Source organism: Notechis scutatus, chromosome 2 (genome assembly GCF_049901735.1).
Source record: "Notechis scutatus isolate UNSWTSFEM ecotype Mainland chromosome 2, rNotScu1.2, whole genome shotgun sequence".
Taxonomy (NCBI): Eukaryota; Metazoa; Chordata; class Lepidosauria; order Squamata; family Elapidae; genus Notechis; species Notechis scutatus.
This window is the reverse complement of record NC_142010.1, coordinates 119103382-119128820: the sequence shown is the minus strand read 5'-3', so window position 1 is coordinate 119128820 and position 25439 is coordinate 119103382. Positions and strand designations below refer to the sequence as shown.

General features: G+C 43.0%; 2 protein-coding genes across 7 annotated transcripts in view; one reads left to right on the top strand and one right to left on the bottom strand.

Moving 5' to 3' along the window:
* FAAP100 (FA core complex associated protein 100) overlaps window positions 1–11578 on the top strand; it is a 37943-nt gene extending 26365 nt beyond the window's left edge. For 3 of the 5 annotated variants that reach the window (XM_087956027.1, XM_087956023.1, XM_087956024.1), the window contains exon 10: window positions 1360–2308. In XM_087956027.1, the coding sequence (XP_087812153.1) occupies window positions 1360–1485 (126 nt within the window). In that variant the 3' untranslated portion in view covers window positions 1486–2308. Of the gene's footprint in view, window positions 1–87; window positions 614–1359; window positions 2309–10477 lie in introns of those variants that run through there. The other 2 variants (XM_087956026.1, XM_087956025.1) reach the window with 2 other exon arrangements.
* FSCN2 (fascin actin-bundling protein 2, retinal) overlaps window positions 10752–25439 on the bottom strand; it is a 34922-nt gene continuing 20234 nt past the window's right edge. Inside the window, exons 2-5 of one of the 2 annotated variants that reach the window (XM_026675767.2) lie at window positions 18091–18247; window positions 14852–14973; window positions 14096–14263; window positions 10752–12020 (exon numbers count right to left, since the gene is read on the bottom strand). In XM_026675767.2, the coding sequence (XP_026531552.1) occupies window positions 11815–12020; window positions 14096–14263; window positions 14852–14973; window positions 18091–18247 (653 nt within the window). In that variant the 3' untranslated portion in view covers window positions 10752–11814. The remainder of the gene's footprint in view (window positions 12021–14095; window positions 14264–14851; window positions 14974–18090; window positions 18248–25439) is intronic. The other variant, XM_087956028.1, reaches the window with a different exon arrangement.

The following is a 25439-nucleotide window of genomic DNA, read 5'->3' as shown; positions in this document are numbered from 1 at the left end:
AACCACCGTGGTCATTAAGCAAGACATCACGTGACCACGATTTTTCTTTTTATTCCTGGCTTCTCTGTTGACTCTGCTTGTTGGAAGGCAGCTGGGAAGCGCACAAATGGCGATCCCATCACAAGAGGCTTTGATGGTGGTATGAGCGAGGACCAGTCATAAAGTTACATTTTTGGCACCATCGTAATTTTAAACAGTCACGAAATGGGACAGTCGTTAAGTGAGAACCATCTGTATGATGGGTCAGTCTGTATCCCCAGGTACTGTATAAAAACATCCAAGCAACCTGTACAAGAAAACAGTATCATCCTGCCCTCCAAAACAGAAACCACTAATATTCCTCCCCCCCCCCCCCCCACCCGCCACAAACCTACAAAAGAAGAAAAAGGGGCAGACCAGCCACTATGAAGCTTTGGAAGCCCATCTGCACAAAATTATTTTCACAGCTTTGCAAAATGTTAGCACCCAACGGGCCGGTTCCATCTTTGGAGGCGACGTGTTGCCGAGTGAGTAGGACACATCAGGAAAGACCTGTGGTGGGGCTGCCCGATATTGAACCCTAGCCCTCATGAGATGAGAGGACAGGCAGGAACGCCCCCTGCTGAGCATAGAACAACGCCATAGGGAGCTTTCTTAGGTAACCAATAGAAGGCCTGAAGAATAGGAACTGCATTGGAACCTCCAAGGTGTCTTCCAAGGGCAGCCCCAAATAAAGGGCATTGTAGAGGCCTGGCTGTGTGGGGAAGGAGGGCTTAGAGAAAGCCATGTTCCTTAGCTGGGCATGAAGCTGCCGGCAAAGGCAACCATTTTAGGGACAGCTTGTTGATCAGTCCCTGTTCTAATCTAGGAGAGAAGCAACCTAGAACTAAGGAGAAATTTCCTGAATTAATCAGTGGGACGATTAGTAATAACTCCAGAAGTTGTGAGTGCTCCCAACACTGGGGGCTTTTTAAGAAGAGATTGGGCAGCCGTTTGTCTGAAATGGCTTGAGCAGGGAGGGTAGGACTAAAAGGCCCCTCCCAGCTCTATTGTTCCCTTCTGTTCACAAGAAATGATAATTCTCCACAACCATCTTTTTGGCATGGCATGGATCGAAAGATGTCAAATGTAGGCTGTAGCTTTTTGTAGATCTGCTCGTTTTGAAGCCCACGGTTGCCCCTAAGTTCTCCCCAGGGCTTTCAGAAATGCCCAGAGCCTTTGATCAAAATGTAAAGGTCTTGTCCCTGATTTATTCCATCCATTACATCAGAGACCCCTCCCCCCACTGCTCTTGATGACATGGGATGATGGGCTTCCTGCCTGAGCAAGAGGTTGGACTACCTCTTCCATCTCTGTTATGCTGTTATTCTGTTCTGTTAGATGCTGTTAAAGGAAGCCCAGTCCCTCCGGGATAACCTGTGCCTGGGGAATGATTCGGATGCAACAGTGGAGAAGCTCCTTCATGTTTACCAGCAGCTACGCAACCCCAGCCTTGTGGTCCTGTGAGTGTCAAGCAGCGGCACCCTTCGGAGGATCCCACTGCCGCCTCTGCCCAGAGCTGGTGGATGAAGGGAGCAGCAGGCTGTGCACTACCTGGACGGGAGGCTGAAGCAGAGGCGTGGCAGAGAAGGGGTGGAGGATCCCAACAGGCCGACCCTGGCTCCTCTGGAGACTGAAGGATCGGGGGCCAAGCTTTCTCCTGCAATCCCTCATCCTCTTCCCTTTCAACACAACTAGCTCCCTCCCTCCCTCCCCTCCCCTCCCTCCCCTAGGCTCCGTGTTTTTGCCCACCCTGGACGGGCGCCTGGTTGCATTGTGACGCTCTCACAGGCAGGCAGGCAGGCGGTCCGGTCCTTGCGCGCACGTGTGTGTGTGCAGAGATGCCCAGGTGTATGTATGTAATTTGGATGGCTAGCCAGGCGCTCTCGTGGCTGAGGGTGGTGTGTTGTGGATTGCCCTCGATGTCGTCAGTTTAGCTTTTCTCGCTTTTGGTGGCCCTTAACGTTGCTGTGGCAGGCAAGTCTGGTGAGTTGTCAGTGGGGAAGGGGGGAGGGGAGATTTTGATGGAAATGCAATGCCTTTTGGTTCCTTCTGAGCAGAAGCAGCCGCCGCAGCCGCTACCATCACCACCACTACCACCAAAGGGCTACGCTTCTAGCTGTGTCACATTTTTTTCCAGAAAACACTGTGGAAAAACAGGCTGTCACATACGTAGGTTACTCAGGGGGTGCTCTTAGTATGGCATCCCTTTTTCTAACGGGACATTTTGCTCCTTTTTCCAATATGTTTCCTTTCTATAAACTACTTGCTTGTCAATTTCCAAGGCAGAGACTCCTGCAGACTTGTGTAATATGTGTGTTCTTAAGACTTCTTTGCTTCTCAAGGGACTTGTATTGATGGGGAAATGTCCAGTGTTTTGTCAAGTTGTTAACTCCTGGGATAGCCCTCCCTTGCTGGGAAATCCAGTCTCCCCTCCCCCCCTCCCCTCCCTCTCCCCTTTCTCCTTCTTCCCTCCCCTCCCCCTGACAGTCCCTTGGCAGCTTGGGGGCTTTGCCTGCTGCCTTCCTGCTGAGCTAATGCAGCATCTGTTTTAAAAGCAGCCTCCTCCTGATGAATAATTGAAAAGCCGCACCACCGGCACTCACTGGCTGGCACTAAAGGCCATTAGGAAGCAGACCATTGCTCAGGGGTGAAGGCTGCCGTGCACTTTCCTCTTGTCCAATCTGGAATAATTGATGTCGTGGCTGCCCTCTGCCCTCGGTGAGAATCCTCACCTTGAATCCTGGAGCTCTTTCGAGGCAGATGGGGGCTGCCCATTCCCTTCCCATCCCCGTGCGGCCCTTTCCCTTGTACTTACCAGGTCAGCCTGAATATTTTAAAATGGGGGTGGGGAGAACTGCTACCCCCCACAGGGGGAATGCCTGCTCTGTGTTTGGGAGGCTGTCCACAGCCCTGTTTCCTGAATCTTAGGATGCCCCTCGCCTACCTTCCCCTTCCCCAATAGAGGCAAGGGCTGGGATGTCCAAACAGCAGCAGCTGAAGCTTCCTGGAGGGAGGCCAGGTTTTTTTTTTTTGTTTTTTTTAACAGAAGCTGCACTTTCCCCCTGCTTACCTGGCAGTGTCAGGCTCCATAAACACACTTAGACGCATCTAGGTAATTAACCTTCCAAAGTGAAGGTTAAGCGAACCTTTGCTGTCCAAGGCTTGGGAATAGGCATTGAGCGAAAGGAGGAGATATATGCCGCTGCTTTCCCAACCTGCCTTTTCTAAATTTCTCTTAATAGGTTGGACTTCAGGGGGGATGCCCCTGCTCCTCCTTCACCACCACCACCACCACCCCCATGTGATCCTGGAGTGCTCCACCAGTGGCACTTGCAAGGATTGTGGCGGGTGGGCAGGCAGATCAGCTGTGTGTCTGAGTGAGAAAAGGCAGGGTACCCAATAGAGAACGGTCCCAACGTCCCTCTTTGGAAAAGTCCGGGTTTCAGTTAGGGACAGCGCTTGGGTGGCCTGCGATTCCCTGCTGCAGTGTCTTTGCCTCCCGCTCAGCAAGTCCTCAGTGGGAGAACTGACAGGTCCGGGTCTCAGCCTCCCTGCAGTGCTAGCCTAATTGGATGCTGGCCAACAACCATTCAGCGCTGAACACGTACAGAGAGAGTCCACCCCTCCCCAGCTCCATAAGGAGCAGGGATTGGCTTTACAGGCCATCTCTGCTTGGAGAAATCGTAGCTGGTGAGTTAATGAAGCTGGAGGACCCAAGGAGAGAAGCAAGAAGTTCCTAGTCACTGCGAGGAGGAGGAGTAGGAGGGGGAGGCTACTCCCAGGGCCCTGGCTGGGGTTGTTTTGCTCAAAGAAATAGGAAGTCCAGTCCAGACAAATCAAGTCTCCAGACTGTCCATCACAGAATTCATCCTGGCACTCAAATTATAATCTCAGGATCTTGGTTAGAATACCCACCTCCTTGTTTCCTTTCCTAGAAAGTATCCTATTTGTTTATCATCAAGAGTGTCAGCCACACTTTTGCCAAGCTGAGCTCTGATTTATCCCATACCCCCACCATACACATACCTTTAGGGCGATAAATTTGTAGAGCAGACGCACTTGTGTTTTCTCATGACTAATTGTGTGTAATTCCTCTGCAAATCCCCGGGCTGGTCCTTCTGCATCAGGAACATAGTTGCACTACCCTCTTGCCGTCAGCAGAGGTCAATGTGCCATTAACTCTGGGTTGCTTGGAGGGGATTTAGCAGGTCCATGGAGGCTGAAGCTGAGCAATGCCATTTTGGCGCTAAGCTGAGAGGTCCTTAGCCAAGTGGGCTCAAGATCCAGAGTGTATTCCTTGTTTAATTCTCGGGAATACGTCTCGTATTGATCATCCCAGGATCTGGTGATTTTATGGCAGAGCTTCTTTCCACCCTGCTCTTGCCTCAGAGATAGCAACATCACAGCTACCCAACCCATTTAGCTGTCTTTTCCTTATTCTAGTGAGCTCTTTCTCCAACATCACACAAGCAGCAAATCCGCTGGGATCAGCAGGAGTTTAAAAGCTCACCTGCTGCTCTTTGCCCAAGATCTCCGAGCAATTTTGAAGCTGCCTTCTGTCCAAATGCAATACACTCAGCTCTTGCTTTTGTGTGTCTGAAAAACTAGCAGTGTGGTAGAGCTATTATTTCCCCTGTGGTACAGATGCATTTCTTCTGCTATCTTTTTCCTGTGCAGACTAACACAAAAACACATTATGCCTGTTTCCTGAAAAATGAGAATCTCTTCACGTTCAAAACATACATTCATAAAAGAAGGGTGTTTTTGTGACACGGATGTGGAGTGCCTTTCCACAAGCCACGTAAGTGGTTTGAAGTCCAACCCAAAGGATATACAGATGGGTCCATGTGTTACATTAAACATGACTTATTTCACCAAGATTTTTGGATTGAGGCTCACTTGACTGAGCTCACACAGGAGAGTTTTACAATTATATTTTCAAATTGGGGTGACTAGATTGATGAAATCTGCAACACTAAAGCTAAGTAACTCCCACTTGCATGTATGCATATTTCTCCACTGAGGATGGTTTACAAAAGTATAGTTACAGCTGACTTTAAACAGTATGGCTCAACACAGTGACTGAACCTACTTATACACTTGAGCTTGGATAACACCCAAGTGCACTCACATTGGTTGTGAATAATACACAGATCAAACACTGTGTTCATGTCAAGATGGCTGGCTGCTGCAGAGAGATGTCCTGGCTTTTTGATGAATGCCTACTATGGGTGCATCAATACATCACTTTGGTATTGTTCCCAATGCAATTAACAGAGATGTCAACTGTATGTGGAAACAAACGAGGAGGGGTTCATAACATGAAAGCATGCAGTGCTTAATAAGCTGTTTAAACCAAATATATCTGAGTCCCTACAGGATTTTTCGTCTCTAATTAGGCTTTCCCACGCACGAAAAAGAAAAATGGGCAGAGGCCTAAGCCTGCATTAGCTCAGCAGTCATAACTTTTGCCCGAGTTGGCTGCTTTTTTTTTTTCTTTCATTGTAATTCGCCGTCCAGCTTAAACTGGCGTCCACTGCCCATCTCCCACAGGCGGGGGAGCGCCAGCGCCCATCCATCCTTTCGGCGATTTACGAAGCCGCTCTCGCCCAGGCGGGAGACGAGAAAGGCCAGCCTCGCAATCGCGTTCCCCTGCAGACCGTCCCCGCCTGCCAGCGATGCCATTTTCTGGATTGGGGACTCGTCCCACTGCCCCAACAGCCGGCTGGCCGGCTCCCAGGGCGGATACAGCGGAGGAAGAAGGTGGCCGGGGGCAGGCGCCGACGCGGTCCCCAGTGGGAGTCGCTCGTCCTCTCCGCAGCGCAGGCATAAAGAGCAGCTCGCCGTAGGTTCAGGAGAGGCGGCCGCCCCTCGCTTTGCATGATTTGACGCTTAGCGACCGGAGCCAAGGAGCTCCTTCTCTATGAATGAAGGGAGGAACGTGCCTTTTCCACCCACCGATTGCACGCACACACACCCCGCCCCATTTAAACCCTAACTTGCCTTTGCTGGCCAGGCGGCGGATTGGGCGCCTGTGTCCCTCGGTCTGTTTGCTCGGGGGGAAAGGCTGGGTGTTTGTTTTTTTAGGAAAGGGACGCGGTGTTCTTTTTTGACTTTTGATGTGAGGCGGTCCGAGATAAGCGAGATTCGATACTGCATAATTGCGACCCGTGTGCGGTTTCCTAACATCTGCGGCTGGATCTGGGGTCTAAAGTCTGTCGCTCCGTTTGCCTTATATGGCTCTGTCCGAACTTGCCCTGTTTCCTTTCCCTTCAGGGCAGGAAAAAAAAAATTGCCTTTATAAGGGCCAGGGACAGCGAGGACAGAGGAAGAGGAGGAGGCGATCTCGCCGTCGCCCTTCTCTTGCAGCACAAAGGGTTTCCGCTTCTCCTTCCGCGTCTTGTACGCGATCACCTGGTAGACCATCATTTGAATGTCTGCAGCCCCCGCCCACATTCCTCAAGCTGAAAAGGCCAATCGGGAGGCCCGGCTTGCCTTAAACCCCAAATCGGCCAATTGTATTTTTTTTTCCCTTCCCTTTTCCCCGATCAAGTGTTTGTAACCTTTCCCCAGAAGGATCAGAAGGTTTCCAAAGCTTGCGTGGCTTAGCGACCTTCGCGCTGGGCCCAGTGGAAACATTGTCCCAATATGACTTTTGAATGAGAGGCAAAAGGACAATAATTATTCCATACGTTCATTCTCTCCCTCCCTCCCTCTCTCAAAAGTGGCAGCTGCATTCAAAGGCAGGTGGTTTCTTCCTGGCTCCACGGACCGCTTCGCTAACTTGCCTGAATTATTGTCAGGTACTTGAGAGAGGCCATTTTATTCCCCATGATGAAGTCTTGTTATGGGGCCCTGTGGAAAACTTAAATGGCAGCTCTCGCTGGAGCACAGCTGCCCTCCAGATGAAATGCTGGCACCGAGACACCTGCACAGTGGAGCGGTTTCCTACCCCTGTTTGTGTGCAATGCTGCATCCCTCTGTAGCTAATTGTAGTTTAAAACCTGCTACTGTAGGCGAGCTCACCCAATATGGCTAATTCGCAGTTCAGAATGCCATGTAGACAGTGGTGGGATTCAGCCAGTTCAGCCACTTTGGGAGAACCAGTTGTTAACTTTCTGAGCAGTTTGGTGAACTGGTTGTTGGAAGAAATCATTAGGGCAGAGAACCGGTTGTGAAATTATTTGAATCCCACCACTGCATGTAGACCTAAAACATTCCCTTTGCTGAGTAACCAGTGGGTAGACCAAATATATCCACCCTTGAGTTAAAGGGATATAGTGGCGCTTAAAGTGCCGAGTGTATGAAATGTGCTGAGTAAACTGTAGCAATTGAATAGTCCAGTTGGGTCAGAGTCTTGGGAAGCACAGAGCCCAAAGCTATTGGGGGGGGGGTGTTTGCTGCTCTTTGTGCTCCAGATCACATACCTCCATCTATGTCCTGATTTCGTAGCATCTGCGTAGCTGCCATGGGTATTTTTCTATTATTCTCTGTATAAACGTGTACGTGCACTGAGGTGACTGGTACAAGAAATGCTTTGGCTAGGTATTCAGGAACTCCTTCTCAGGTCCATTAGAACAAGATCTGGTTGATGATAATAGCAGCACAAAGCATGGAGTTGACTGGTCTAAATATTCATACAGAAGGTTCTCTTGCTTTACGCTGTGTAAGCTTATAAATCAGGTGTGTATGAAAGCCTTCAAACAAGGAACCCGCCAGGAATTGCACAGATAGTACCTTGCTTATTGCCCACTTGGAAGTTACCATGGAAATAACAAGATACCAGTTGAAAATATAATGTTATGACTAATTTACTGCCATTTATGACTTTCATAGTGTCTTTCGGTCACAATTTTGCCATTACAGGCAGTATGTGCTGTCTTTTGCGTGACCTGTGTTTTATTTCTTTTATTCCCTTTTGCAAAACAGAGATATTGGAGAGGAAGGGATTGTAAGAGAATAAATTGTTTTGGTCTTTTGTACTGTTGGAAGTTAAAACTCACTCCTCTCCTAGGAAAATGAAATAGTTTAGGATATACTAAAAAGGCAGAATATTTCCCCTAAAAAGAGAAGTAAAAATTTAGAAGCAGAAGCTCACCCCCACCTTTGTTAATGGGCAAACCATTAAGGCATGGGCCACAGTATTCTACATAACAAAGCCCTCTGCCCATTCCACCATCTGGCCTGGGAAGATCGCATCAGCCAGCACTCAGTTGAAGCCATGTGGTCCAGACAAAGCCTACAAAGTTAGCTAAGACCCCCGCCCCTGGGAGTCTGACAGCCAATGGGATACATTTCTTACACAGGAACAGGAAACACTAAGGTGGGGCCCAACAGAGGGTTTATAACTAAGGTCTCTCAGCATCTTGCCCCTTCTTTTCCTTCACCTAATATCTTGTGATCATCCTTTTCACTTTGGAGTTCCAAGCCATGTGGTCCTGCTGTCCACCATTAAACCATCTTTCCAAATAGCCTCCATGTTTCCATTGTCTTTTTCCCCACTTGGAACTGAACCCAGAAGGATATTTCTTCCAACAATACATTGAAAGCAATGTGATTACAGCGCAGCCTGGAGCTAGGAGCCACAAGTGTGCTAGGCAAACAGCTTACACTATTCTCTTGAAATCTCTTTCTCTCCAATTTCTCTTGTGAGGAGAGAGGAGAAATAAAGCAAGTGATTTGACCCTCCTGCCTGCAGAGCAGCGAGATGGGAGAGGAAGAGATTTCAAGAGAGAAAGCTGTTCATTCTTCCACAAATTGAAAGCAATAGAATGTGCTGGCAGCAGAAAAATATCGGGCAAAGGAGAAATTGCCTACAAAAACCACTTGGTTCTTTTTCTCCCCATTCTCCTCACAAAGTGGAGAGATTGGAGAGAGATTTCAAGAGAGTACTGTAAGCTGTTTGCATAATGTGCCTGCCCCAAGTTGTGCTGTAATCGCATTGCTTTCTATGTGTATAAGACAGTAAGCAGACACTGGAGCATTCCAAAGGGCAGGGGAGTGATTAGGAGGCAAGCAACAGTTGAAGGTATAAAACTGTAGCCTTGTCTCTTTCTAGCCAGAAAACGCTGCCGTGATAATCTGACTTCCCACTTAGCAACTGCTTTGCGTAATGGCAGAGTTTCTGGCCCCAATTAGGGTTGTTAAGTGAGCACTACCTACATTTCTTTTTTTAAAAAATCCATAGGTTGCCTCTTCAATCACATCCACCCCCACCCTCCCGCACCTATCCATAATATTGTAGGAAGTTAGCACCCACCCGTTTCCTAGAAAAATGAAATATCCTGGGAAATATTAAAAAGGCAGAATATTTCCTCTAAAAGAGAAGCAGAAACTCACCTCAGAAGCAGAAACTCACCCCCACCTTTGTTAATGGTGGGCCATTAAGGCCTGGGCCAGAATACTTTACATAACAAAGATCTCCAGGTAAAGCTATAGCAATTGCCAAAAGTCCTTTTCAGTACATCATCATCCAGCAAGGCTCAACCAAGCCTGGAACTCAGGACAGCCTACAGAGTTGCCCATGGGAGTCTGACAACCAATCAGAATACAAGCTCCAATTCAAATCCCAACAGAGGGTATAAAACCCAGGCACTCTCAGCACCTCAGTCCTTTCTTGATCTCTTCCTTCACCTTGAAACATGTGATTATCCTTCCTTTTTCACTCTGGAGCTCCAGGCCATGTGGTCCTGTCCATTAAAACTTCCAAACAGCCTCCATGTTTCCAGTGTCTTTTTCCCTGCTTGGAACTGAACCCAGAAGGATATTTCTTCCAACAATATAAATAGAATTCAAGTCTACATGCAACTGAATTAACTATTCTGTTTTGTGGGTTTGCATCATTTTTACAAACCGCTGGAATGTTCTTCATCTTTATTGCAGTTTAATTTTTCTGGTTTTGATTAGATGAGTTTTTAATGACTCTAAGTTGAAGAAGTAAATACTAGTCTCATTCTCGGATGCAATTTGCTCATACAGTACCTTTTGGACAACAAAATAAAAAGCAAATCTGAAATACTCATTTGTTTAGTATCCACACTCCTGCCTGTTTGTTGCCTTTGGATAATGAGAGTCTCTCCATTTCCAGTGGAGGGGGTGGGTAGGTAGAAAGCCTGCTTCCACGGGAAGATTTCCATTTTTTGCCTGCACCGCATTAGCAATAGTGTTGCTTTACAATTGCTGTGCATTCTTTTAAGAGTAAAAATAGAGAAAGAAGGGGATGCAAAAAAAAAATATGGCAGAATGCTGTGACTTCTGAAACAATACAAAAGTTCCAGCTAAAACTCACTCAGCCTCTGTTCTCCTGCTAAAGGCCTTTGCTTATTCCAGTGCTTTGGAATCAGGCAGGGGAAATTAGAGGAGCCATCCAATGTCTGTAGAGATCTCATAGACAATGGTGTTGCATGACAGCTGTTGGGACAGGAAACTACATTGAACCAGCATCCTTCCTTTTCAGGTTATTTGCGGAAGGCATGTCCGACATGGAAGGAGAGCAGAGTAGAAGAGAGGCTGCTTCAATAACTGGACAGTCCTGGGCATTGTGAAAATTTCCTGAAGAGCAACTCTTGACTGTAAAATTAATCCTATCTCAGGCAATAATTCCAGAACCCCAGCCCCTCATTCTTCATCATTAATTTTCCTCCCTTTAAATCTTAGTTGAAATTTTAGAAGCCTGCCCAAAATTAAATTTACTCCCCTTCTTGTCTTACCCCAGGATTTTATTTTATTAAAAAAAGCTTGCAACAGCTGGACCACCTCATTCTCCTCCTGCCAGGCGTTTCTGAGTTAGCTTCTAAACTATATCTCCGGCATCTACTGTAGAGTAGAAGATGACTTTACATTTTATGTGTTTATTGCCTTCATTTCATCAGATTTGAATCCCACTTTTTATAACATCAGCTCAAAGGGGGTATATACATAGTGTATTTTCTCTCTCTCTCTCTCTCTCTCTCTCTCTCTCTCTCTCTCTCTCTCCATTTTTCCTCACAATACCACCCTGTGATAATGTGGGCTGAGAACAACAGCCACGTGCCACCAAACTCCTTCCATCTTTGGGCTACAACCTCTTGAGTCAGGATATTAAATGTGGGAATGGCTTGATTCAAAAGAGCTGCTACTAGAAACAAAAGTAATCTGAAAAAACAAAGTCTATTAAATATATTGCAGGCTTTGACTGAAACTGGCAAGAGCAGAGAATATAGGAATGTCCTGGACGTATGCTACTTAGCTTTAAAAGAACAGATTGTAAGGGCCAGATAACTACATAAGGCTTTATTACGTTGGGAATTAATTAATTATTAATTAGGAGCACCCTTAACCTCCAGTTATTGCATCCAGCGAGAAGGAACTGACTTTCCACATTTGCAATGAATCCTGAAACTGTCGTGTCTCCTCTGTTTTGCATACCCACGTTTTCTGGAACATTGACATACTTATATGAGATGTCTTGTAAGGTATGACACCTCTGGAGGGAAAAAAACAAGGATGCCCTAGGGAAACTGGAAGGGAAATACAACCTCTGCGACTTAGTCAGACACAGCACAGTAACCACCTTCTAGGAGCCTTATTAGTGTGTCACTTCTAAACATAGGCAAGGAAGACCAAAAAATAAAATAAAATACCCCAGGTGAAGAGGTTCCTCTATCCTGAGCCATCTTTTACCTTGCAAGGTATGGAAGCGTAAAGCCCCTTGAGTCCAGGTGCCAGAACTCAACTTCCCCTCACATGCCATTCAGTGTCCAGGCTTGGGCACCAGGCTGGGCCCTGGAGCACCTCAAGCCCTGTGGTACAGGCTCAGTACTCCCAGAATGTTGCACAGTTTAGGGTATCGGCATCAGCCCGCAGGGTTCCAGCTGGGTCTCCTCGTAAGTATTTGCCATTCTTCCCTTTAATGGCCACCCGGCTGCACTCGCGGAATTCAAAGAAGAAGTCCTCAGATGTCTCCCCATCGCTGCACACGGTGCCATTGCTAGCCACGTACCAGAACCTGTCATTGAGGCCTAGGAGCACCAAAGAGGCACAAGTCATTGGAGGGCGCATAGAACGGAGCCATTTCAGCTTATTAATGCTAAACTCTTGCTTGGATGTTTCCCTAATAGTTTTTTCTTATAGAAAAACACATGCAAGTCAGAAGCCATAATGGAACGGATGTTCTAACTTTGTAAAGGGATGATTGAAATCAGAGGTGGTATTCGGCAGGTTCTGACCAGTTCTGGAGAACTGGCAGCGGAAATTATGAGTAGTTCGGAGAACTGGCCAATACCACCTCTGACTGGCCCCGCCCCCATCTATTCTCTGCCTCCCAAGTCCCAGCTGATCGGTTGGGTCTTCTTTTATTGCCCTGCACAGGAGAACGGAGCTGGAAATCAGGTTAGTGGGGTGGGGAGGGAATGGGTAAAAATGTTTGAATCCTATCACTGATTGAAATATGACAATGAGCACTTGTGCCAGGATGATGAGGTGATTATGAGGGTTCTGGGGAGGGGAGACTCTAAAGAGACAACATTTGTCCAGTTCTCTTTTTCAACAACTAACACACTCAAGATCACAGTACAGAATCTAGAGTGCAGATGGTTCCACCATATGCAAGAACATGTTAGAAGAAGTGAAAATAAAAGCCATGTTAAAAATAGCATGAAGCCCCAGGTTCCCTAATTAAAACACTGGCATATGCATCCTTTGCCAAGGCCAGTCCTCTGTTTAAATGTCTTCCAAGTGAACAGCTGCCTATCGCTGCTGAAGGTAGAAGAATGAGATAAGAGAACAAGGAGTTGCCCACCCCAGGTGGTACCTGCAAGACAGAGCACGCAAGACACTCTCACTTGGTCACAATTTTCTCCCAAGATTTGATTCCTATCACCATGATTATTTCCCAATAAGCATCCAGAAAGAAAAATGATCATGTGCAGTTTTGGGTTCTTTTGCAGTTCAGTATCTTCTTTTCCTCACATGGAGTAGAAGGTGGGGATGATGGAACAGTTGGAGCAAGTAGGGAATGTTCTAAATCTCTTTCGTGTCTACCAACAGCAGCATAACTATGATAGCCCAGAGATAGCTCCATATGGCAAGTCAGATGTGAGGCTCCCTTGTGACTTGGATAACTTTCTGCAGTTTAATCTATTGTGTGAAATTAGCTGATGGATTGTAAAGATCTGCTTTACATTCATTTTTTTTAAATGTTGTGATGCTCTTAAAGCTGTTTCCCTTCCAGTTTTATTTTTTTCCTTCAACAGTCAGTAGCCTTTGACTGTTGATCATATTTAGTTTTCATTAGGCCTTTTTTCTTAAAATCTATATCTCCACTTATATGGAGATATATCTCCACTTATATGGATCCAAACCTTTGGATCAAAGACACCAATACTTCCTTCTTCTGGATGGTAATACTGGTAGACCTCGACTAACAACCACAATTGGCCCCAAAATTCCTGTTACTAAGTGAGACATTGGTTAAGTCAATTTTGTCCCATTTTGCAACAGTTCTTGCCACAGTTCAGTGAATCCCTGCAGTTTTTAAATTACAAATGTGGTTGCTAAGTGAACCTGGCTTCCTCATTGGCTTTGCTTGTTGGAAGGTTGCAAAAGGGGATCACGTGACCCTGGAACACTGCAACTATCAGAAATAAGTTGCCAAATATCTTAATGTTGATCCTATGGCCATGGGGATGCTGCAATGGTCATGTGAAAAATGGTCATAAATCACTTTTTTTCAGTGTTGTTGTAATTTCAAAAGATCACTAAATGAATTGTTTTAAGTTGGGGACTACCTGTATTTTGTCTCCAGAAGCACTGACACTTAGAACATTTAATAACTATTATTATACAGGGTAGGGATGAATTGTAGTCAACAAAATGGACATGTTTGCATGTGACTGCACTTCAAAGGATTAATAACACTAAGCAACCTTTGAGTACACTAGTTTACACTCACATGCAGGAAGTTGGCCCACTGTTTTTCATGCATGGCATTCCTCTGATATGTGATTAATTAATTAAATAATTCACGGTGTGAATGAAGAACGTTCCCCAGCTCCTTTCCCTCTTCCAACCACCCAGTTTGCAGACAGCGAATTACCTTTGATCTGGTAAGCACCATCACTGAAATTGAGGTGGAAGACATCATAGATGGAACGGTTGGCATCCAACAAGTTGGAGTTGCGATGGTAACAAACAAAGCCATGAGCCCCGCGAAGAACTAGGATGGGTCGGTTGATCAGCTTGAGAACAAATTCCTCATCTCTCCCTGTGGCAACAACTGTAACTCAGTGCATTCTGAGATTAATGAGACTACCATAACCCTGTAGAGCTAGGAAATCTAAAAAGGACATTTTACACAAATGAATACAAGGTTGCTCCCTTAGAAATGCCTATTTCTAAGAACTTGTTCATGTGGATATCTGGCAAACAAAAAGGAAGATTTTAAGTAGTTAGGGCTATGAAGATGGGGTTTGTTTTATGGTCCTATTCAGCAAGTTCTCTGCATCTGCCAAAATTCTAGAAATATTGAAGAATCCTGCTTCTTTCCATGCTTGGGTAATCCAAATAGGATAGTCTCTTAATTCTGAGACTAAATAAGTCTTTCTTTAGGATTCTCTTATTAGCTAAAATTGTTTTCACCTATAGGATGCATAACTATTTACCAATAAAAGAGCTCAAGAGTGTTCTAGACTAGAGTCAGCTCAAGAACACACCGCTGTCCTCTTGTCAGCCTGAGTTGAGCAGATAAGTCTCCTTTGGTTTATCTGTCCTATTGTTTTGATCTAGAAGGACTGAGCTTCTGAAATAAAGCCCACAGGCAGCTTCACTTTCAGGATCCAGAGATAAGACTCACCCACTCTGTCACTGACAGCTGCCAGTTGCCCATTCTTCTTGGTGCAGATGTATTTGCCATTGTTAGCTTTAAGGGCAACACGGCGACCACACCATTCAAGATCAAACATAGTGCTGGAGGATCTGAGGAAACCAAAGCAGAAAGGAAGAACATGGATTGATGGGAGAATCAGAAAGGAGAAACTATTCCTTCCTTCCAAAGGTTTTATTCTTACTGTCCTATTAGACATTTATTACACATATAAAATTGACATACAGTACATCTACAATATGCCACATTATGGAGCGAGATTTATGGAATCTTGACACATTTTTAAAAATTGTACCTTGGATTGTATTTGCAAAGGTTTATCATGCTCCATTGCAACTGTTTCCTGAAAGCTTAGATGCATTACTATTGAGCTTTACCCTACCTTAACCTATTGGGTTTGCAAGTTGTTCCTATGGACAGCAAAAATCTGTCTCACTAATAATCTGCATTACATATTCTACTACATAACTATTTTCCTCAAAGCATCAGAAGGTAAGACAAGAAACAATGGATGAAAACTAATCAAGGAGAGAAGCAATCTAGAACTAAGGAGCAATTTTCTAATAGTGAGAACAATCAACCAGTGGAATGGCTTGCCTTCAGAAGTTCTTGGTGCCCCATCAATGGATGCTTTCAAGAAGAGACTGGGCAGCCTCTTGTCTGGAATGTATAGGGTCTCCTGCTTGAGTGGGGGGTCAAACTAGATAACCTCCAAGGTAAATTCTACTCTACTCTACTCTACTCTAATCTCCACTAAACTTGGCAGTCTATAGATTGAGAGGAAGTATGTGGGGTGGAGAATTTGCCTTTTCATTTAATAATGAAAAATGAAGGTCAGGAAACACATTTGTAATGCACATTCCACCCAAAGCAGGAGCTTGAGATGACACATGAATGTTTTCCTTTTTCTTTCACATGGTCCTAATAAATTGTAGCATAAAAGCATCCAGGCTATTTTCAGGGGCAGAAATAGGATTTTCCTGGATGTGACAATTCTCTATAAGGAACTCCAGGGAACTTCAATGCTTCATTTCATTGCCAAGTCCTATCCTAGTTTTTGAATAGACTTTCATGTCACTGAAGAAGAACAGGGGAAAAAATATTTCTTTAGTGTCTATATATGTATGTTTCCAAGAGTTAATCCCACTCACTGTTAAATATTCTAATTTTAATCTAATCTACTTTTGTCCAGTTTTAGCCTGCAGCCTTCAGCTCATGCTTGTCTGGATTAAAAAGTTCTTAAATGTTCTTGCTTAAAAGAAGCGTCACATGTTAAAGGGGAAGTGAGGGCGCAGTTGGAGGAGGAGGAGGAGGAGAAGGTAGAGAAACTGTTGTTGGATCACCCAGATTCTAAAATTAAAAACAGCTAAAAACAACTAAGAAGGTGGTGCTTGTTCTTTATTGTATTGAAACGAGAACACTGAGAAAAGATGTTATTCTTTTCCCTCATGTTGTTTTCCCAAACTAAATTATCTTCCTGAAAATATTATTTTCCCCAGGGGAATGGGGAAAGTAAGATAAATATATTCAAATACCTACATGGATTTCTACTAAACCAATAGCCACTTCTGAAAGGGATTTTTTTAAAAACCAGGAAATGATTGGGGGAAAGGCTGATCCCCTCCATTGCAAACCTAATCCCTCTCTTGAGGGTGCTTTAAATTTCTCAGCATCCCAGGTCTTCCACAGATTTGGTTATGTGGTTCAAAGATGCCACTGACATATTCTCCAATCCTACTATTAAAAGTTCTCAAGCAACTGAGAAAACATTTCAGTAAAATAACAATAACAATTAAAAAACACATACCCCAGACTTAACAATTGTTGACAAGAAAGACAAAAGAGTCTGGATAGGGAACATGGCAGCACTGGAGACAGCAGAAGAAAAGAGAAAGAACTGAAAAAAAGTCACAAAATACCAAGACTTGCAAATAGAAGTGGAAAACAGAAGCAAAAGAATGCAAAGATAATGCATGGGTGATTGGCACCTTGGATGAAATTCCAAAACAACTAGAGTACCACTTGAAAATCACTCTGCTTGACAAAATCACCATTACTCAATCACAAAAGGCAGGTTTGCTTGGAACAACATTCGGCTATAATATCGTTAACATCATCAAAACAGCAACATCTGCCTATCCCAGGTCCTTGGGAAGGACTTGGTGGATAAAAGTGCCAAACCCAGTCTGAATATCTGGCTGATGAACTACAATAAATTTAATAATTTATTAAATTTGTACGCTGCCCAACTCTTAGTGGCTCTCTTGCTCACAACCATCAATTAATCAAGCATTACAAACAAATAATAAAATCAATGTAGTCCAATGCAGAATCTATGAAATCAAATTCTGCAGAAGAGGATTATGAAATTAGTCCTGATCAAGCAGTTGAACTATTTTAACCTTCCACCAACTGACTGGCTGTTATTTGGGTAGAAGCAGATGAACATTTCGTACAGGAATAACTTTTTAAAAACACCCACACCATCCAAATGTCCAACCATGGATTCCCGCACGAGGTGTGTGTGTTTTCAAAGAGATGGAGTAATTTCTATAGGACTTTTTTCAACCTGTTCCACTCTTACACGTTTGCCAAAGTTATTGGTTTGGACAGGGGAGAGGAAGGGAGGGGAGGGGAGGGGAGGGAAGCAGAGAGACTGTATTGGAACAGTTGCAGCTGAAGGAGGAAGGGACCTGTTCTTGAGAAATAGCAATTGTCTAAATGCAAACTCTGCAGAGGAAGACAAATGGAGGAGCAGATGCCAAAAGCAACATCTTGCCATCATGACACAATCTTCCTCACTTTTGCACAGGCACATTAACTCTATAGGTCTGCAAAAAAGAAACAGAATCTGCTTTGTGATGGTGCAGTGTTATTTTTGTTATTTTGATGAAAGCCTACAGTAGCTCCTTGCTAAATCTGGTGTTCATTTCTCCCCCAGTTCTCTCCCAATTGAGTTGCCTAGTACACGCAATGGATACACTTCTGAAATCCTGATTATTTAGGGCAAGACTATGCAATCTTCTTATGCTTAGGGGCTAGAGACCATGTCACCGCTGGAGACTAGCTGCTTTTCTTGCTGTCGGCATCACCAAAATGGCTGGCAAAGGAGGTGGTGACTTGGAAATATATTTCTTTTGAACTGTATTCGGTCCACTGGTCCCTGCTTTAAGGACCTGCCAGCAAAATGAAGACACAGCACAACTCACATTTCAGTAGCCATGGCTTGAATCCCTCCATGTGCCACCAACGTCCAATAGTTGCCTGTGTTGGAATGGAAAATGCACTTCTTGGTTTCTTTGTCAATTTGCATCTGGAAGGTCTCATGGTGTGTCTCTTCATCCTGATTGGCCGAGACATTAACACCTAGAAGGAAGAACGTATTTCAAGTCATTTAGTTACCAGATATCCCAATTCACTTCTGATCCAGCTTGTGAGAGAAGATGCCAAGATCCTTAGAAAAGTGCTCAAGTGGTGGCACTAATTTAGACACATTTATTTATTTTATTTTATTTTATTTGTCAATCACTTACAAGATAACAGGTATAAGTATAAACATAGTTATGAATACATGAAATAGATACATTTAAGAAAAATAAAAAAAAGAAACAATAGGACAGGAATGGTAGGCACGATTGGTGTTCTTATGCACGCTCCCTAATGACACATGGAGCTTGTAAATACTTTTTAAAATTAAACAGTACAATGTGCTTTATTAACCACCTATTATTAATAATAATCCTACAAATTTTATGTATAATTTATAATCTTCTCTCAATAGGCAACTAGGCTCAAGTCTGCTCACCTTGAGGAAAGCCTTCAAGATCACCAGGCCCAGCTGAATGAAAGTTCCTGATTCATCGTTCTGTTATGTTGTGTGGTTACATTTACATTTGTTGTTTATTATAAAATATATTTATTTGTTTATTGTTGTATGGTGTCCTTTTCTGTCCCTTGGAATATGCATTTATTCAACCAATTTATAGGACCAGCCATCCAGCAATGGTCAATGAAAAAGATAAAAACCGTAATTGTTCAAACTAATTAAGAAGAAAAACTGAGTTAAGTATACCTTCTAAACATCTGATTCAAGCATATCACCTACACTTATTCCCAAATTCTATTAACATCCTGGCCTCGGTGCCTTGGAGAAAAGTCAAATCTTCGTGGACTTCTGAAAAGACAGCAGGTTTGGAGCTGATTATAGCATCTCTGTGAGAATGCTGTTCTATAAAATAAACACCATGACAGAGATACTTCCAGGAGCCCACCAGGCGACAATTTTATTACCTTGCTAGACATAGGGCATGCCTTTGCATTGCAGATAGGCAGTCCCATAAATGATAAGGCCCCATGCTACGTAGGTGACAATCAACACCTTGAATTGCACCTGGAAGTCTACTGAGAACTAGCGTAGTTCGCATAGCAAAGGTGTTATGTGGCCATACCTTGGTATACCTAAATCTGAATCTGTGGAATTCTGAACCAGCTGAAGCTTTGAATGGTTTTTAGCAGTAGCCTCATATACAGAGTGTTGTAGTGTGTTGCAGTAATCCACTCAGGAGGTGACTAAGACATGAGTGGCTGTGAATATGCTTCATGATCTAAGAACAGGCACAACTAGTGCACATGAACTATTTATACAAAGGCTCTCCCAGCCACAACTGCCACCTACTACTTAAGATGCAAATTTAAAAGGAGCCCCAGAGTGTACGCCAACTCTGCCTGAGGCAAAAGTGGAAACCACTAGATGTGAGAGGCCCTGAAACCCAGAGCCACTGATTTTCTTTCAGCTAGTTCTTCTCCATCCAGATCTGTACAGTGGCACTGGGAATGTACCTTGATGGGATCAACTGGATAACCCAGAGCATATGTAAGGTATAAGAGATAGATTGATTATTTTGACCCCCATGTCAATAGATTAACTTGCCCACCAGTTTCATCATCTTACAGAGAAGTGGAACAGAGGCCTAGAGCTGGACCTTTCCCATACTACCAACACTGACTGAAACCTGGAGGGCAGAGAACCACTGAAGAATTATGTCCCCAGTCCTGGTACGCTTAGCCAGCACAGAAAGATACCAAAGCAACTGAGGGAATCAAGGAGGGACATATACTATCTCCATCCTAGCATCAGAGGTCACCTATATGTATAATCAATACTGTCCTGCTACTAGATCCTGGCCTGAAACGTGACTGTAAAGGGTCCAGATTATTTACTTATTTATTTAAAACATATGTGTAGCTGCCTATTTTAGAATCAACTTTGGGCAGCTCACAACCAATAAAACAATCTAAACAATCGTAAAACCAAAGGCAATAAAACAATAATGTTAAAAACCAGAAAAACCTGGTGCCACAATTGTATTGCCCTGATGAAACCCACATTCTTAACCCATCCTGACTTCCCACTATCCCAATATTTAGGAGAAGAGCTAGATTTTAAAGTTCAGAGGAAGGATAAAAGGTTAGGAGGCTATTGGGCTTCATGGAGCAGAGCTGCAATGGAATCTGCTTCCTTCGGGGCTCTTTGGAGTATAAGTCTTTATAAGCTATAAGCCAAAAAGGAAATGTTGGAGACTGGACTGAAATTGTCCAGTACTGCTAAGCTGAGTGATGACCTCTTGAAGAGTGTTATTCCTTGCTGAACTCACATGACTCTTCGCTGAGGGTGGACAAAACATTTTGAGTTAAGAATAGATTTTGATGTTCCTGGAGAGCCTTCAGATGGCTGTTTTGAGCTTGAGGCAACTATTTCAGGTTCAAAACCTGCTTAATTCAGAATGCTTTGCACATTTAAGTTCCTCACTAACCTTCCAGTCATTTCAGATTTGGGAATTATATTTGCTGTCCTCAATCTTGCATATCTGGGAAGAAAGGGAATTGAAATCCAAGAGACTGAGAAAGGCTTCATTACCCAAATAAACTGATGTTACAACTAGTAGAAAGCCTACATGCTGGTTATATTCAATGTAACATCTTCCCTCTCATGGTCTGGTTTTACCTATTGTTATTGTTTTAATGGGTTTGTAAAATGTTTTATTTCCTAGTTTTATTATAGGCTGCCTACAGTCACTTTGGGGAAAATGGGCAGCCATATAAATTTGTCAAATAAATAAATAAACAACCTCAAAGCCTTATGATGCAAGCCTTTCCCTCTTATTCCATAAATGCTGGGGTTTGCTCTAAGATAGGAACCTCCTGGAGCCACAGTTACTGAAATTGTGGACAAAAAGATGGTGTAAGTTTAAAAACTAAAGAAGTTCCCAAATTCCCTCCAATCCTGCCTCAAAATCTTGACAATGATAGGCCTTTGCACTACTACCCTATTAATCGAGGCCTTTTACATTCAGAGGCCAAATGAAGCTCCTGGCCATCAAAAGGTTACCTACTACCCAATATGTTTGTCCTTAATCCAGGTCCAACTTTCTTCGCATGGTAAATAGTAACCTAATTCTCAATGCTGGTCACAACAACGAAGGCTTTATACAAGCACCAGAGATGTTATGTCAAAAGCCCGTCATGCACCCTTGTACAGAAGGCTTCGCTGCCTGATCCAAAATGGTGGCCAGTGCTCCAAAAGATGGAGAATTCTGAGGTACAGTTTTTTTAATTAACATAATAATTTTCTCATCAGCTCCAAAATTGCAGCCATAAGTCTAATGATATGTCAGGATGAAAGCAAGTAGATTTATACCTGCTACTTACCTTCACTGAAAACATAAAGAAAGGTCTTCCTTTACTCTTGTGCTTGATTACAAATTACAATCACAACAATTGATTACAACATCTATCGCATATACTTGGAAAGAGAAAGGACCCACTCAATCCCGTTCCACCTGCCAAATCTGGCCCTCCCATGTTAGGAGGTTATTGGAAAGGCAGTCTGCATGCAAGCATTAAGAAGTCAAGCTATTTTACCAATGTTGCTGCAGCCTTTGCCTGATAATAATAATAATAGCTACATTTGCCAGCGGGCATTAACCCAGCTTCTGAAGTGTTCAAATGTAAATTAAGTGCAGGAGCACATTGCCTACATTAAAAAAAAAAAATGCAGGTGACAGTCATCTTGCACTATTAAACAAGGAAATGTCATAGATGCAATCAGGGACCATGACCAAGAGTTATTTGTTTTTATTTATTTTTTAGCAGTGAGTACAGGAAACAAAATCGAAAATGGAATCCCGATAGCATCTCCCGTGGCTATATGTTTTATACTGCATATCTGCTGACAGTAGAGAGCTTCTCATCTGACCAAATAGAAGCTGAAAGAATCCAAGAGATGCTGAGACGAGGGAATGTGAAAAGCACCCGAGGCTCCTTGGAATATTAAATGACCTGGCAAAATGTTGCAGATTACAGCAAACACAACAACTGACACAAAAGAAAATGAACGGGAATGGTCAGAAAATCATTGGCAGGCAATAGAGTATCATTAAGGACAGAATATTCAAGAGCCCTGTACTCTGGTCGTGCAGTCTAGAAGAGCAATTTGTGTCTCACCTCAGAGACAGCACTAGGAAGCTGTATTGTTATAACACCAGCAGCCTCTCATGTATGCTAGAGAGAGCCTTATCTGGATGAGAGGGAGACTCTGAAGAGTAAAACAGAACTGTAGGCTGTGATGTTTGGGAGGACACTGCAGGTAAAATTAGATCACAAACCCGGAAAGCACTGCTGAGTTCCCTAAAGAAGCTTAAGAAGATGTGGATTATGATGTGTACATTGAACTTCCTGGGTAAATATTTCTTAGTGGCAGATTCTTTAAATAGTGTCTTCATCTATAAATCCAGTGATAAGAGTTTAGTAGGGAAAGAGAGTTGAAAAAGCACTACGCAATCTAAAACCATCTCTATCTATTGGACCGGATGGAATATGTGCCTACTTCTTAAAAAAGCTATCCACTGCCATAGCCAAACCTCTAAGCATAATCTTTGAAAAATCTTTCAGGACCAGCTCCTTGCCTAACCTATGGTCACAAGCCACAGTCATCCCCATCTTCAAAAAGGGAGACCCAAGCCTAGTTGAAAATTACAGACCAATCTCCTTATGCTGCGTCACCTGTAAAGTCATGGAATCAATTATTAACCAATCCATCATCCTCCACTTAGAGACAAACAACCTACTCTCCAATAAACAATTTGGTTTCAGAAAAAAACTATCCTGTAATCTGCAACTCTTACACTGCAAAAACATATGGACGACACAACTCGACCAAGGCAAAGCAATAGACGCAATCTACATAGACTTCTGTAAAGCCTTTGATTCAGTGGTACACGACAAACTACTCCTAAAAATAAAATCCTATGGTATCTCTGGACAACTGAATAACTGGATAGAAGCATTCCTGGCAAACAGACAACAAATGGTCAAAATTGGGAGCGTCCTATCAAATTCTGTACCTGTCAATAGTGGTGTCCCCCAAGGCAGTGTTCTAGGACCAACTCTCTTCATACTCTACATAAATGATCTCTGTGATCATATTAAGAGCAATTGCGTTCTTTTCGCTGATGATGTAAAGCTGTTCAATACCACAGACAATACTGCTACCCTACAAAAGATCTTGACTATGTATCAGAATGGTCAAACAAATGGCAACTTCAAATCTCAACAAATAAATGCTCTGTCTTACATATTGGCAAAAATAATCAGAAAATAAAATACAAGCTGAATAGTCAAGATCTTGTTGATGACCCAAGCTCTGTAAAGGACCTTGGAATACTCACCTCTAATGATCTAAGTGCTAGAGCCCACTGCAACTACATAGCCAAAAAGGCATTAAGAGTTGTTAATCTAATCCTACGTAGCTTTTTCTCTGGTAATATCACATTACTAACCAGAGCATACAAAACATTTGCTAGACCAATACTCGAATACAGTTCATCAGTCTGGAACCCACATTACGTATCTGATATTAGCACAATTGAGAAAGTCCAGAAATATTTCACAAGAAGAGTTCTCCACTCCTCTACTCGTTGTAGAATACCTTATGCCACCAGACTTGAAATTCTAGAACTAGAAAACCTTGAATTATGCCGTCTTCAGTCTGATTTAAGCATGGTATATAAAATCATACATTGCAATGTCCTACCTGTCAATGAATACTTCAGCTTCAACCACAACAACACAAGAGCATACAATAGATACAAATTCAAAGTAAACCGCACCAAACTTGATTGCAGGAAATACGACTTCAGCAATAGAGTGGTCAATGTCTGGAATACTCTACCCGACTCTGTAGTTTCTTCCCCAAACCCCAAAAACTTTAACCTTAGACTGTCTACTATTGACCTCACCCCTTTCCTAAGAGGTCTGTAGGGCGTGCATAAAGCGCACCAACGTGCCTACCGTCCCTGTCCTATTGTTTCTCTTATTCTTCTTTTATTTTTCTTATATGTACCCATTTCATGTATTCACAACTATGTATACACTTATACTTATTATCTTGTAAACAATTGGCAAATCAAATAAATAAATAAAATAAATAAAATAAAATAAATAAATAAAATTTTATTGTAGGAAGAGAGGGAACATGCAAACTAAAGCTTTACAGACCATTGGGAATATGGATAATGGGCGGCATGAGATGAAACATGAATTGCCAGTGCAAAAATACATCCTCATACTCAAAGAGGGATGAGTTTAGTATTGGGGATGGGATTATTGTGCTATTTCCTCTCCTTGAAGGGCAAGCAACAAAAGGAGACTTGTATTTCCATAAAATGCTGTGTCAATATTGGAGAAAGGTTAAAGATATCTAAAGGCAGAAGAAAGTCTGCCTTATACAAAATAGATTGCTATTCTAATTTTGGCAAACATACTTTGTTTGTATGCTAGATTTCAGGTAGTTGTACATAAACTACAGAGTCATTTTGCCTCTTACAGATTAGCTGTACAATATTCTCAGAAAACTGTGCACAGTTCGTATCAAACGAACTCAAGACCTTCCAGGCACAGTGGGAACCTGAATATCAAACGTTTTTGCCTGTTTCTCCTCAGGGCAATAGAAAAGTAGAATAAACTTCCAGCCCAACGTATTCCACAAGGTTCCATGGATATTCCTCGACTTACAATGGTTCATTTAGTGACCGTTTGAAGTTACAACAGCACTGAAAATAGTGACTTTTGATAGTTTTACACACTTACGACCCTTGCCACGTCCCCATGGTCACATGATCAAAATACAGACACAAGTAAAGTATTTGATTATTTACATATTAATAGTGGCACGAATCTCACTGGCACAATACTGGAAAACGCCTAATATACCGCCTACACATATTATCATCCAAAAAATTTACAAATGCGCTGAAATGGAGAAGCTCACATTAAAATTAAAAGGAAAGGATGACTTGGAATTTTATTCGATTTGGGATAAATGGTACGACTGGTTATAGCGCAAAAAAAAAGAATGTAGGAAATAAGGGGGGGAAATGAATCTACGAAACATATTATGACATATATATACCAAAAGACAGGAATTTACAAATGTTAGTTTTAGATCTCTTCACTCTTTGATTAAGTAATAGATAGAATATATTTGCAAAAACACATAATT